Genomic DNA, 12,172 nt, shown 5'->3' with positions numbered 1-12,172 from the left:
TGAAAAGAAAACTAACATATTTTGTCCAGTATATTCAGATGTATATCATGGAACCATAAAAATGTGCTGCATAATTGCAATGACACAGATGCCATTCTAAAGCTGGGGTGATAAAAACCCATTTTTTATATATTACCCCTTTATATTGTATATTTTAGAGAAGTGTTGTAATGTTGAGATGTGTAGGACATTCAGCCTCTACTGTAGTCAGCCCAACCCAGCTCGATTTTCATGCTATTTCTGGCTTTATAATTTCACCCTCCCAATGGATCTCATTAAATAATTAATTTTCTTTTCTCCTCTTTGCAGATTAACTGAAAATATGAGACGACTCAGTGAGTGTTTTCATTCCGCATCCCAGAAAATCCCCTCCAAGCCATAGCACTAGATATTTTAACTGATTACAACCCCATTTTAATTCCCAATTAGCCTCTGTTTCCATCACCTCATGAAACTGATTGTGTTCTGGTCTGTGTGTGTGTTTTCAGAACGGGGTGCTAAGCCTGTAACTAACTTCATGAGGAACCTTTCTGCCTTATCCAGCTGGCACTCTGTCTACACGTCAGCCATCGCCTTTATTGTGAGCACGACCCACACAAACCCCTCAAACACTTCATCACTGTTTATCATGTTTATGTAGCCACCCGGTCCAAAGTGTCTCTCTTACTACCATAATGAAAACAAATAAAACATGTCGCCAAGCTCATTGTTATGTATACATCACCAGTCACAGAAAAGCCCTGCCTCGGGTTAAAGTAAAACTTTAACGTGACCAGTTGCACCATTTAATGTTTAGTAGGTCAGTGTGATAAAAGTTGGCTAATCTTAAAATACAATAGTGTAGTTGACTAATGCCACCACTTTTTTTTTTTTCTGTATGGTGGCTGACGTGGTTTTAACATGGCCTTGACATGCCATCCTTCATTTTAATGTCTTCTTCCCTTTCATCTTTTCCACAGATCTATATGAATGCTGCCTGGCATGGCTGGGTTATTCCCATGTTTCTATTTTTAGGCATTCTGCGGTTGTCCTTGAATTACCTCATAGCAAAGTACGTCCAACATAATCTATCACTGGTTCAATTCACAACTAGTTCACAAACCCATGTGCTAGTTGAATGGCATATATATATAATTTTATATCCCTTTAATTATTATTTAGCCTAAAATGATTTATTAAATGCAGTTAACAAGTCATTTAAAAAGAGATGTTGATTTTTGTTTTTTTGCTATTGAATAAAAAAAAACCTGTTACAATTAAATCTTATAATGTAAAAATGGGCTTCAAACTATTTATTTTTGCTTTATTGTTTGTGAATTATACATACTAAAACTGGTGTGTATTTTTAGAGGTTGGAGGATACAGTGGAGTATTGTGCCTGAGGTCTCCGAACCAGTGGTAAATATAAGCCACATTTTGAATCATTTATCATCATTTTGTTACAGTATTTCTTGAGAAAAAAAACAAAAAAAAAACTTAATGCTTTGTTGTTTTTATTAGGAACCTCCAAAGGAAGAACTTACAGTCTCAGAGAAGTTTCAGTTGGTCTTGGATGTTGCACAGAAAGCACAGGTAAGGGATTTGTAGCCTTGTTCTAGCTGTGATAATAGTGTACAGACACCTTTTGCTTTGCTTCACACATAAAGTTGTTGACGCACAAGTGATGTGTTTTCACAGAATCTATTTGGAAAGATGGCAGACGTATTGGAAAAGATTAAAAAGTGAGTATGTTAGATATTGAAATGTGGGAACAGGTGGTATGAGTGTGTAATACTTGAGACGTCATTCGGTTCTGCTTTTTTTTTTTTTTTTTTTTTTTCTTTTTTTGCTGATTTTTTTAATTCATTGCAAATAGTCTCTTTAACGTGTATTAACAGTATTTTTCTGTTATTATATTTTTACATTATTTTATGTTTCAAATAAAAAAATAATATTAAATGAGAGCAAGTTTCATTTCTTTTTCTGAATTAATTAACTGGATGAATTTTTTTAAGGATTTTTTTTTGTTGGTTTTTTTGTAAAAATATATAGGTTTTACTTTCACTGTTCTGCCGTGCAAAGGCAAAAGACCATAACTTCGATTGAGTCAATTTCATTGGTTTTCCGTGAAAATAATGGGTCGTCTCAACCGTAACTTCGAAAAGCCCCGGAGAAACCAAGGTAGAACACCGTATAATACCAGTAACGGCTCTTTCGCTTTGTTTGGAATGCTCAAATTGAGTTACGGCGTTCTGCCATTGTTTAGCCGCATGTCAAAATGAAGTTACGGTGCTGGCTTGGAGTTATGCCTTTTTTTTTTTTTTTAACTGTCCATTAAAGTCTGCCGCATTTTAATTTCAGTGTAGACAAATGAATTAGATCGCCATCTACCGAACAGCTCCATATAACAAAGCACTGTAAAGACTAGACACCTTGGCAGCAATACATAATTGTGAATAACCTTTAAAGATTCTTTTTTCCCTTTTTGTAATGCAGATTATTCACCAGGCTGTCACGTCTAGTTGGATGCGTGTGTACTTGAATGCCGTTGCGTGTAGCCTGATCAATCATAAAATCAGTAGCCTAACAGTTCGCAATTAAATCCATATCCTACCTTTTCTTGTAACCCGATACAATCAATCCATAGCGCTGAACGTTGTCGGAGATGTTTAATTCACATGCATTTCTGAGCATGCCTGCTTGCTGTTTGTTACAATCAAAAAAAAAATGCATAAATAAGTCACATTACTATATGCAATGGCCAATATGAGATAGCCCATGATCAGTAGATTTTAGACAGGTGTTACTATAACTATTTTGTAAATGGTGATCAGCAATGCAATATTGATCATGTGGAAGTTACTGCCTTTTGCCTTAGTGTGACATCTCACTTTTTGCAGATAATGCAAAGGCAGAGTACATTAACTTCAAAATAGAGGTAAAAATCTAGTTTTTTTTTTTAATGAAGATCATTTTCATTACTAAAACATCGAATTGCCAAATTTCCAGTGTCCTACCTATAATTAATTTGGCTGGACAAGTAAAAAACTTTAAAGTAATTTTTCTGAGTTTCACACTCTAGCGAGTTAAGGTCTTTTGCCTTTGTAGGGCAGTATTGTGAAAATTAGTACCATTATGAAATAGATTGTATGTATATGTAATGAATATAAATTAAAATAATATATAATTCATATAAATTATGCATAGTACTGCACTGTTAAAAGAATGTTTAATTGCATATATATTTACATGCATATATGTGCTGTCTTTATGATCGTGTTACATATGAATGTGTTTTCATTGCAGTCTGTTCATGTGGGTACAGCCTGAAATTACACAGAAACTGTATGTTGGTTTGTGGGTGGCCTTCATCACATCCTGTTTGCTGCCATATAAACTCATGGGCTTCATGATTGGTGAGAAATTCAGTTTGATGTGTTACAACTTCAGTTTTGTTGTTTTTTTTTGGGGGGGGCTCAAGTCTAGAATTTCCACTTGTTATATGCAAAATTTTTAGGTGTCTATGCTGGCATCAAATTCTTCATCATCGACTTCATCTTCAAAAGCTGCCCCAAACTGAGGGACAAGTATGACACGCCCTACATTGTATGGACCAATTTACCCACAGACCCACAACTCAAAGAGCGTAACAATGCCACTCTGAGCAGACGGGTGAGTGAAACTGTGCACGTGTGCAGTCATTGTTCCCATTCGAAAAGCTTGTAAAATATTAATCCTGATTCCTCTTTGTCTCTTTGTGAGGAGAAACTCATCAGTTATGACTGAAAATGAGCAATGACTTCCTCTTGTAGTTAGTAGCCTTCATTTAACTAAGATACAACTCCTGTTCAAGAGTGACTTGGCCAAGATGGCAAGAAGAATATGCCGTAACACGTTACTATATATTATATAGGATTAGAGTTTATATAGAATAGGAGTTTTACCTTGGTACTAGTAATATAAATTAAATATGCCAAATGAGATTTTAAAAGAAATAATCTAACAAAAAAAATTATAAATAAAATGGAGGACAGATCAAGACATAAAGGTGTCTGCATGATTATTATTTTTTTTAAATCTGGCAACAGAGGATGCATAAAGTTAATTAATGGTAGGATTCTGGTTTGTGTGATGGTCTGTCACATGTTTATTCTGTTATTTTTCCTCTCTCAGCTGTCTGGGTTTGAAAAGGTAGGGATCTAGTGTGGCCTTTGGTTTGATAACAGTGCCTGTGTTTGCCACCAATGGCTGGTCCTGCGTATGTGTGTTTATATATATATATGTGTGTGTGTTGTCAGGAATATGCAATATGACAATGAAAACATCTGTTGGCAATTGGATCAAAAACTGTTGATTTCATAATGCATCTTCTCACTAATTTGTCCAAAAAGTCAACAAAAATGTAAAGAAAAATACCAAGATGTTTTTGATCCATCGTCATCAGACAGATAGTGTAGATATTTTGTGTGTGTGTGTGTGTGTGTGTGTTACATGCTGGGTTTATATCTGAGAGTTTCTCTGCTGTAGTATACTAGTATAGTGTATTATAATAGGCCTAATAGTATTTTGAAGCAGTGACAACATCAGAGAAGTCGAGCTTTCACATACCTATTTTAGCAACTTTATGGAGACATTTGTTGAGAAATAAAAGGAAACAATCATCTCTGTTTTCATACACAACTTTCTGATTTTCTTCCACTTGATTATATAAATGTCTCGTGTAGGTGGCTAGAAATTCAAAGCTTTGCTCTTCTGGTGTGGCCACAGTGTCGTTTTTAATTAAGCTTGTAGAGAGTAAGTAGAGATCAGATGAATTTTATTAGAAGTTAAATATGCATACATTTACTTTCAGTATGGTTATTTAAGTAATGTTGGACCCAGGTTTTTGTCATGTTTGAGCACTGGCCTTGAATAAGTTGCATTTTAGTCAAGTTGTGTCGGAGTTAGTCAGCATTTCTTTTACAGATGTTGTATTTGCAGACAAGTTAAATCTATGCACGATGAAGAATAGTTTTCTGCAAATATAAGGGTGTTTCTTTAACTGTGGCCACTTGACTTGTACGTTTAGGAAATAGTAGTTTATATAATTTTTCATGATCAACAGGAGATTTTATCAAGTTTTTACATAATCGATATATAAAATGGCTTTATTTTGTTCTTTATATTATTAGTATATAGTAGTAGTAGTATTTGTATTAGTGTTAGTAGGACAAATAGATGTTAAAATAGTTTTTTTCAGTATATTTTTATCAGTAATCATAATAATGTAAAGAATTTCATTTTAAATTGTATTTAAAATATTTCAATGTATTCCAACAACAAAAATAATTTCATCTTTATTATTCGTCACGCTAAGATTTAGTTTGTTTGAATTATTTTTGTTAATGTTTTTATATAATACTATATTTTTTAATTTAAAACAATCTATTCACAAGCAAATAAGAATATAGCAAAAATAAATCATGATAGCATTGCAAAGTTTCTAGATTTTAATGCGAATAAAATTTTTAAAGTAATTTTATTTTGTATATAACAAAGTTCTTCTGTTAATTTTGAGGAAAATCGACCTAAAAGTGCCCATAGTTGAAGAAATGCCCATAAATCTCTCTGAAATGGCATCGGTCTTGTTCAGCCCCAAACTTCTAACACATAAACTAATATCTTGGTAATGTGTTGGTGAGTGGTAATACCTATGGTAAGTGGCTGTTTAACTCTGGCTTTGAGCTTTGCACTGGTCCTCAGCCCCCTCCAGGCATCCCTCGCTACTGTTTGGCATCCAACCCAGAGAACTGAATCTGGCACCAGCTGATCTCAGGAGTCCACATATAGCTGAGCCACTGACCATCATTCACTCTGCTAGGTCACCGCTGCTGCTTGGCTCAATAACATACACTGGTTTAATAACGATTGACAAGCTTCCCCCACATGGGTGCTGCTGTTGAGGCCCTTCAGTGCTGATCGAGGATCAATTTTGTTCTTTGTCTGGTTAAGCGTCAAAGGATAGCATTGATCCTTCACCAACACACAGGAACCTTGCAGTTCTGGGGCTGTACTTGCACGTCCTGCTCCTAAATCAATCGTTTTGCTTGTTCCTCACGGCAGATCCAGCCCGTGGTGGCGCGGGGTAATCAGTCAGCCGGGATGTCATGCGGGATTGGCCGTGAGGATGAAAGCGGACGGGCCTACAACACCAAAAGAGGGCCTTTTCATGAAGTCTTCAACTTGTCAGAGAATGAGCGCCCCCTGTCAGGTGGGAAGAGAAATTGCACTAGCCTATGACTGTTTTCATGTGTGTATGCTGATGTTTAACTGTAAAACAATGTGTGATTTGATTCAGTGTGCGAGAACGGATGGCGATGTTGCTTGATCAACAGGGACAGAAAAATGCCAACCGACTACATCCGCAATGGTGTCCTCTACGCCACAGAAAAGTATGCATGTTCAGATATCAGTTTTTTTTGTTTGTTGTTTTGCAAATGAATCGTTTTTCGGTCTTTTTCAGAACCCGCAACATTGCATTAAAGTCGGCATGAAATCACAATGGACTTTATTTACTTTACTATCGCACATTGCTAGTCTTGATGTTAACAATTAATCCGTGCAAGTTAATCCGCTGAAAAACAATTGTCTTGGTAATCTTTTAATCAAAATCGGAACATTTACTTCCGCTTTGGAATGGCGTTCCTTTTTTGATGACGTAAGTTTGACGGCATGGGCAGAATATCCTTAAACACCCCTCCGACTGTCAGGTTGCTATGAGTGAGAGACAGAGAGGAGGAGCGCTAAAATAAAACCCTGCCCTCTAATCAATATTCAGTTTCTGCTGGAAATACGTCACTTCACAAATAAAGTCAGCAGCAACTTCCGGTTCACCCGGACTTTAAATAACAATATTTACAAATTACGTTTTCTCCAAACAAAGGTATAAATGTTTATACCTACAGTATAGAATTTGTCAGGCCAGCCTTATGATAAAAGTATGTGTTTTGTGTTTTTAGTTACCTGTGTTTTGAGAGCTCCAGCTCCCGGGCGACATCCTCAAAGAAAAATAAAGTCATCAAGCTCCAAGACATCACGGATATTCAGAAGGTCTGACAGATTTTTTTTATTGATGTTCGTTGACTTATTTTTATTGAATGTTTAGTATCTTACTGTATTTCTCCACTTTTGTTAACAGTACAAAGTGTTGTCAGTATTGCCTGGATCTGGGATGGGGATCTCAATTACAACGCCATCCACGTTAAAGGTACTGCGTGTGTGTGTATATGTGCGTGTGTGTGTGTATATACACACTCTAAAAAATGCTGGGTAAATATTGGACAGAACACATGCTGGGTTGTTTTCAACCAACAGTTGGGTTAAATGTTTAACCCAACCTTCTGGGCAGTAACCAAACCGCTGGGTCAAAACAGCCCAATCGCTGGGTTTGTCCATATTTTACCCAGCGCGGGGTTGTATTTAAACCAGCATTTTTTAGTGTATATCGAGGGGTGAGAACCAGAAGGGCGTAAATGACATTTTTGGTGAAATGAAGATAGATAGATATATATACTGGCAAAAGTACTGTCATCATGAGTATACAATTTTTTATTATTATTATAACAATTTAAATCAGTACACCGTCAGATCAAACTATGGTAAAATTTTTGTTTTGGCTCTCCTGTAAAGTTGGTGAAATGTCAGTTACGCCTTTCTGGTTCTCACCCCTCGGTGTGTGGCCAAGTATGGTTACCCATACTCTGAATTAGTGCTCTGCATCCCATCCTAAGTGCACACACAGAGCAGTGAACACACACCCGGAGCAGTGGGCAGCTATTTATGCTGCGGCACCCGGGGAGCAGTTGGGGGTTCGGTGCCTTGCTCAAGGGCACCTCAGTCGTGGTATTGAGGGTGGAGAGAGCGCTGGACATTCACTCCCCCCACCTACAATTGCTGCCGGCCCGAGACTCGAACCCGCAACCTTTGGATTACGAGTCCGACTCTCTAATCATTAACTCTCTAACTTAATAGCACCGCTATACCCATCGATCAACGAGGATGGAATTCGGACCCACGCGTGGAGAGCACAATGGATTAGCTGTCCATTTCCTTAACCGCTCGGCCACCTGTGTGTCGCCTATATAGGAAAAATAGTAATATTATTAAATTAATATGATTTGTCTTGTATTTTAATGTTTAAAAAAAAAAAAAATTATCTCTGAAGGCAATGCTGAATTTTCAGCATCATTACTCCAGTCTTCAGTGTCACATGATCCTTCAGAAATCATTCTAATATGCTGCTCAAGAAACTTTTATTTTCAATGTTGAAAACTGTTGTGCTTAATACTTTTAGGATTAATTGATGAATACAGAGTTCTAAAGAGCAGCAATTATTTGAAATTGATTTTTTTTTTTTTTTGTAACGATGTAAAAGTCTTTACCTCTCTTTTCTTTGCAAAAACTAAAAACTGAGTATCTTTGCACACAGGTTTTATTAAATTAATTAATTAAAATAGAAAATCTCCCCATGTAACTTTTCCTTTGCTGTATTCTTACTTTTATTATATAACTGCCTCTTAATATTAGGTTAAGTTTTTTCAAGGTCATTGTCACTTGCTGTGAACCAGAGTTCAATTCCACCCCCTCTTCCTGCCAGGTTCCTTTGGACATTTTATTATTGGCTCCACATGAAGGTACATTTGTGTCATCAGCACTAGTCCCTCTGTGAGGACTAGCAGCAGCTGTTCACCACTGTAGATAAAGACGAAGCAAGTAGGCTAATTTTTTAGCTTGCACACTAACTGAAATAACTGAAGAGAAACTGCATTATTAGCATTGGTTATATCAAATATATCATAATCAAAGATGTTAATTGTCACATTTAAGACGGCTTAAAACGATTTTTCTGGATTTCAAGTCAGGCTAACCAGGTGAACCCAATACTGATGTCAGACATTCTCCAGTGTGAAAGCACGAGCTAAGAATTTTGTCACTTGTCTTTTCCACAGCCTCTAGTGTTTGGTGCCATGATTCATCGGGACGAGGCCTTCGATGCCATTCACACTCAGTACACGAAGATCATGAATTCCACAGCACCTACGACAGTGACAAACCCAGAGACATAGTCTCACCTGGATCAACATATGACATAAGGTAGTCCATAAGGCGGCCCTAATCTTAATGTAGCACTATCCTAAACCCCTATACGGAGACCGTGGCTTCCAGAAGTTGTCCACCCCATCTCCAACCCAAAACGACGGAGAAACTGCAAAGAAACTGTTTTTCATATTCTCTTTTAGATTCTACATGAGTATTAGGAGGAGTATTTTATATAATGTTCTCTCAAACAGCATACTATAATCTTACACAAGTGTTTATCAGGATGGGTCTTGTTTTATAAGGTTAGGGGTTCGTTGTGCTTCTTACTTGTGTGTCAGAACAGGAGCTGGTACTCCTTTGTGTCTCTTGGAGGGCTTTGTGTGATCCTTGTGTAGTCAGACCATATAACCGTCTCTGAACTTACCGCCATTTTCACTTAATTGCATCACCGCTGGCCTTGCACAAAGAAACACTGCACTTAGTGTTGCTGAGAGCTTTTAGATGTGATTTAGGGGGAAAAGGAACAGACTTAACCGTCAACTGAAATCCATATTCGCAAAGCAGCTCGTAACTGCCAGCCACATTGTTCCTTGGGGCGCGCCAATTTTCTCTTCAGTATTTGTGATACTTGTGTTAACTAGAAACAACCTCATATTTTAAAGGAGTAGTGCACATTTAAAAAAATTTTTTTTTTTCGCTGTTTACTCTCCCTCATGTTGTTTTAAACTCGTAAAACACAAAAGGAGATATTTAGGCAGAATGTCCAAGCTGCTCTTTTCCTTACAATGGAAGTCAATTGTTTAGGGGATAGTTGACCCAGAAATGAAAATACTGTTACCATTTACTCACACTCATGTTGTTCCAAACCAGTATGACTTTTTTCCTTCTGTGGGATGCAAAAAAAAAAAAGAATTCTTGTCCATTCAGTGAAAGTCAATGGGGTTCAAATCATTTATATTCTGCAGAGGAAAGTCAAACAGAATATTAACTTAAGAAACTCCTACTAGTTTGGAATAACATTAGGGTGCATAAATAATGACAGAATTGTCATTTAATCATTTTTTTTTTTTACTTAAAAGCACAAAAATATCACCAGGTTTACCCATAAAACAAATGTGCACAAATAAAGGACTGTACAAACTAAACCAGAATGAATTGGTTTTGGTAATATACTCTGGTTCCTCATCATTGAGCCCTGAGGTTATTGAAGTATTTAATGCCTTTTTTAATATGTTGGCACTGGTTAGAAAAAAGTCTTAATTTGCTAATATTGTACCCCAAAATAAGATGTAATTACTTAAAAAGAACCACAGACTAATTTCTGTAATGGATGTAGTATGGTATGATTTTTTTTATTTTATAAAAGTGTCTGTAGGGGAACTCCAAAATTAACATGCTACATAAGTTCTACTTCCAAATACACAGTTTTACTAATTTATGCATAGTATTTTTATTTTGTCACTTTTGACTATGCAGCCTTCAATAGCTCCTTTTGGAATAAAAGCAGGGCTTTTCTTTCTTAAGAGAGGAGAGTCGTACAGTACGTCATGATTTTTTGGCTTATTGGTCCCCAACACTTTTCTTGCTTTTCTCATTTTTATGCATTTCAAAATGTGCTGTGCTAAATTGCACTGTTGCTTTTTCATTTGGTCTATCCGTTTTGAGCCTTGTTTCTCACCTGCCTTATTCTGCCTTATTTTATTTTGTTCTTTAGAGCAATTTGACAATTTAATTTTTAATTTTTATCATTTTGAGTCAGTATGTGTCTGTTAGGGTTCGACTCTGGACTCCTTGGATGCTGTTTACCAAGTTTATAAAAGTTCGAAATATATAGCCACTTAAATAGTGTAAGACCATTTAGTTAGAATAAATATGATGCTAATATTGTCTGTGCAGAAGTATGTATTTGTGAAACGCATAAATAGTGCACCTTGGTTTATTAATTTCACCTTTTTACATTGAATTCTAAAAAACAAATTCCATTAATTATTGAATCTTAAAGTGGAAAAAGTCACCACCAATGATTGTCATTTGCCAAATAAATGTGTATTGTTGTTTGCGCTCTGTTTCTGCCCCAGAACAGTTCTGTTTACATACATTTGTGTTCCACAAAAGGCTATTTTGATCCCTGGACCAATGGGGGCATGAAAACTAGCCTTTTTTTTAATTTCTTTTTTGTCTGTGGTGATTGTTGAAGAAGCTAAAAAAAATCATGGATTTTAAATGCCTTGTTGAAACATTTTATTCTTCTATTTTGCATTATAACATTCTTCATCCAGATTAAAGAATATGATTATTGTTCCCTGGAAGTTGTTGGCTATAGCATGGAGGGGTGTTGTATTATTTCACTCTGTATTTCCCTATTCAAGTCGTTTTAAGTTTCAATCAATTACCTGTTTAGTTGGACGTAACTCACAGTTGTCACAATCACATTTGATATGGCCACGCAACGACTGGGTTTAATAGACTTTGCAGAGGAACAACCACCGAAAATGAGTCCAATTACTCCAAGTGAATCTCATGTGCTGAATGTGACTGGATGTTTGTTTATCGAACATTTGTATTTACCCAGGATGTACATGTCTGGTAAACTCTTTCCTGCTTTCCTCTGAATAGTCTTCATTGGAGAAGAAATAAATTAAGTTCTTTGTAACCTTTATTGCTCGTTTTCTATTTTTTATTTTTCCACTTGTAGGCATACCTAAACAGTGTTATACATTGAAATAAATGCATATTAATTTTACACAAATGTAAGTTCCAATATATCAGTGCACACAGAGAGTGATGTTTCAGTAGAGGGCTCCACATGTAGCTTTATAAAGGGTAAACATGATGTGTAGGGGGTCATCACTACTGTACATGCTTAAGGAAGCTAGAGATTTAAGTAAATTATTCAGATAGATAATATAAAACAACTTGGATCACGTAGTAGTATAGAGGAAGTACAAAGATAATTGACACTAAAGGGTGCTCTAATTTTTACAAAATGACAATTTAAACTGATCAATTCCTTAATTTATTCAGGAAAATAAGTTCACCTTCTTGCATTAAATGCCTACAGTTAAATTTAGGTGGTCAAAAACAGTTTTCTGTTAATATCAGAAACCTGTGGGCT

General features: G+C 36.1%; 1 protein-coding gene across 5 annotated transcripts in view; it reads left to right on the top strand.

Moving 5' to 3' along the window:
- The window catches only part of LOC306866352 (GRAM domain-containing protein 4-like), a 30,686-nt gene extending 18,971 nt beyond the window's left edge, over positions 1 to 11,715 (top strand). For 3 of the 5 annotated variants that reach the window (XM_079411508.1, XM_079411510.1, XM_079411506.1), the window contains 13 exons: positions 310 to 335; positions 489 to 580; positions 960 to 1,051; positions 1,350 to 1,398; positions 1,501 to 1,572; positions 1,678 to 1,721; positions 3,286 to 3,395; positions 3,497 to 3,651; positions 6,082 to 6,229; positions 6,317 to 6,410; positions 6,978 to 7,068; positions 7,157 to 7,225; positions 8,967 to 11,715. In XM_079411508.1, the coding sequence (XP_079267634.1) occupies positions 310 to 335; positions 489 to 580; positions 960 to 1,051; positions 1,350 to 1,398; positions 1,501 to 1,572; positions 1,678 to 1,721; positions 3,286 to 3,395; positions 3,497 to 3,651; positions 6,082 to 6,229; positions 6,317 to 6,410; positions 6,978 to 7,068; positions 7,157 to 7,225; positions 8,967 to 9,083 (1,159 nt within the window). In that variant the 3' untranslated portion in view covers positions 9,084 to 11,715. Of the gene's footprint in view, positions 1 to 309; positions 336 to 488; positions 581 to 959; positions 1,052 to 1,349; positions 1,399 to 1,500; positions 1,573 to 1,677; positions 1,722 to 3,285; positions 3,396 to 3,496; positions 3,664 to 6,081; positions 6,230 to 6,316; positions 6,411 to 6,977; positions 7,069 to 7,156; positions 7,226 to 8,966 lie in introns of all 5 variants that reach the window. The other 2 variants (XM_079411507.1, XM_079411509.1) reach the window with 1 other exon arrangement.
- The last annotated feature ends 457 nt before the right edge of the window (positions 11,716 to 12,172 follow it).

Source organism: Barbus barbus, assembly GCF_936440315.1.
Source record: "Barbus barbus genome assembly, chromosome: 48".
Lineage (NCBI taxonomy): Eukaryota > Metazoa > Chordata > Actinopteri > Cypriniformes > Cyprinidae > Barbus > Barbus barbus.
This window is presented reverse-complemented; position numbering and strand designations above follow the sequence as displayed.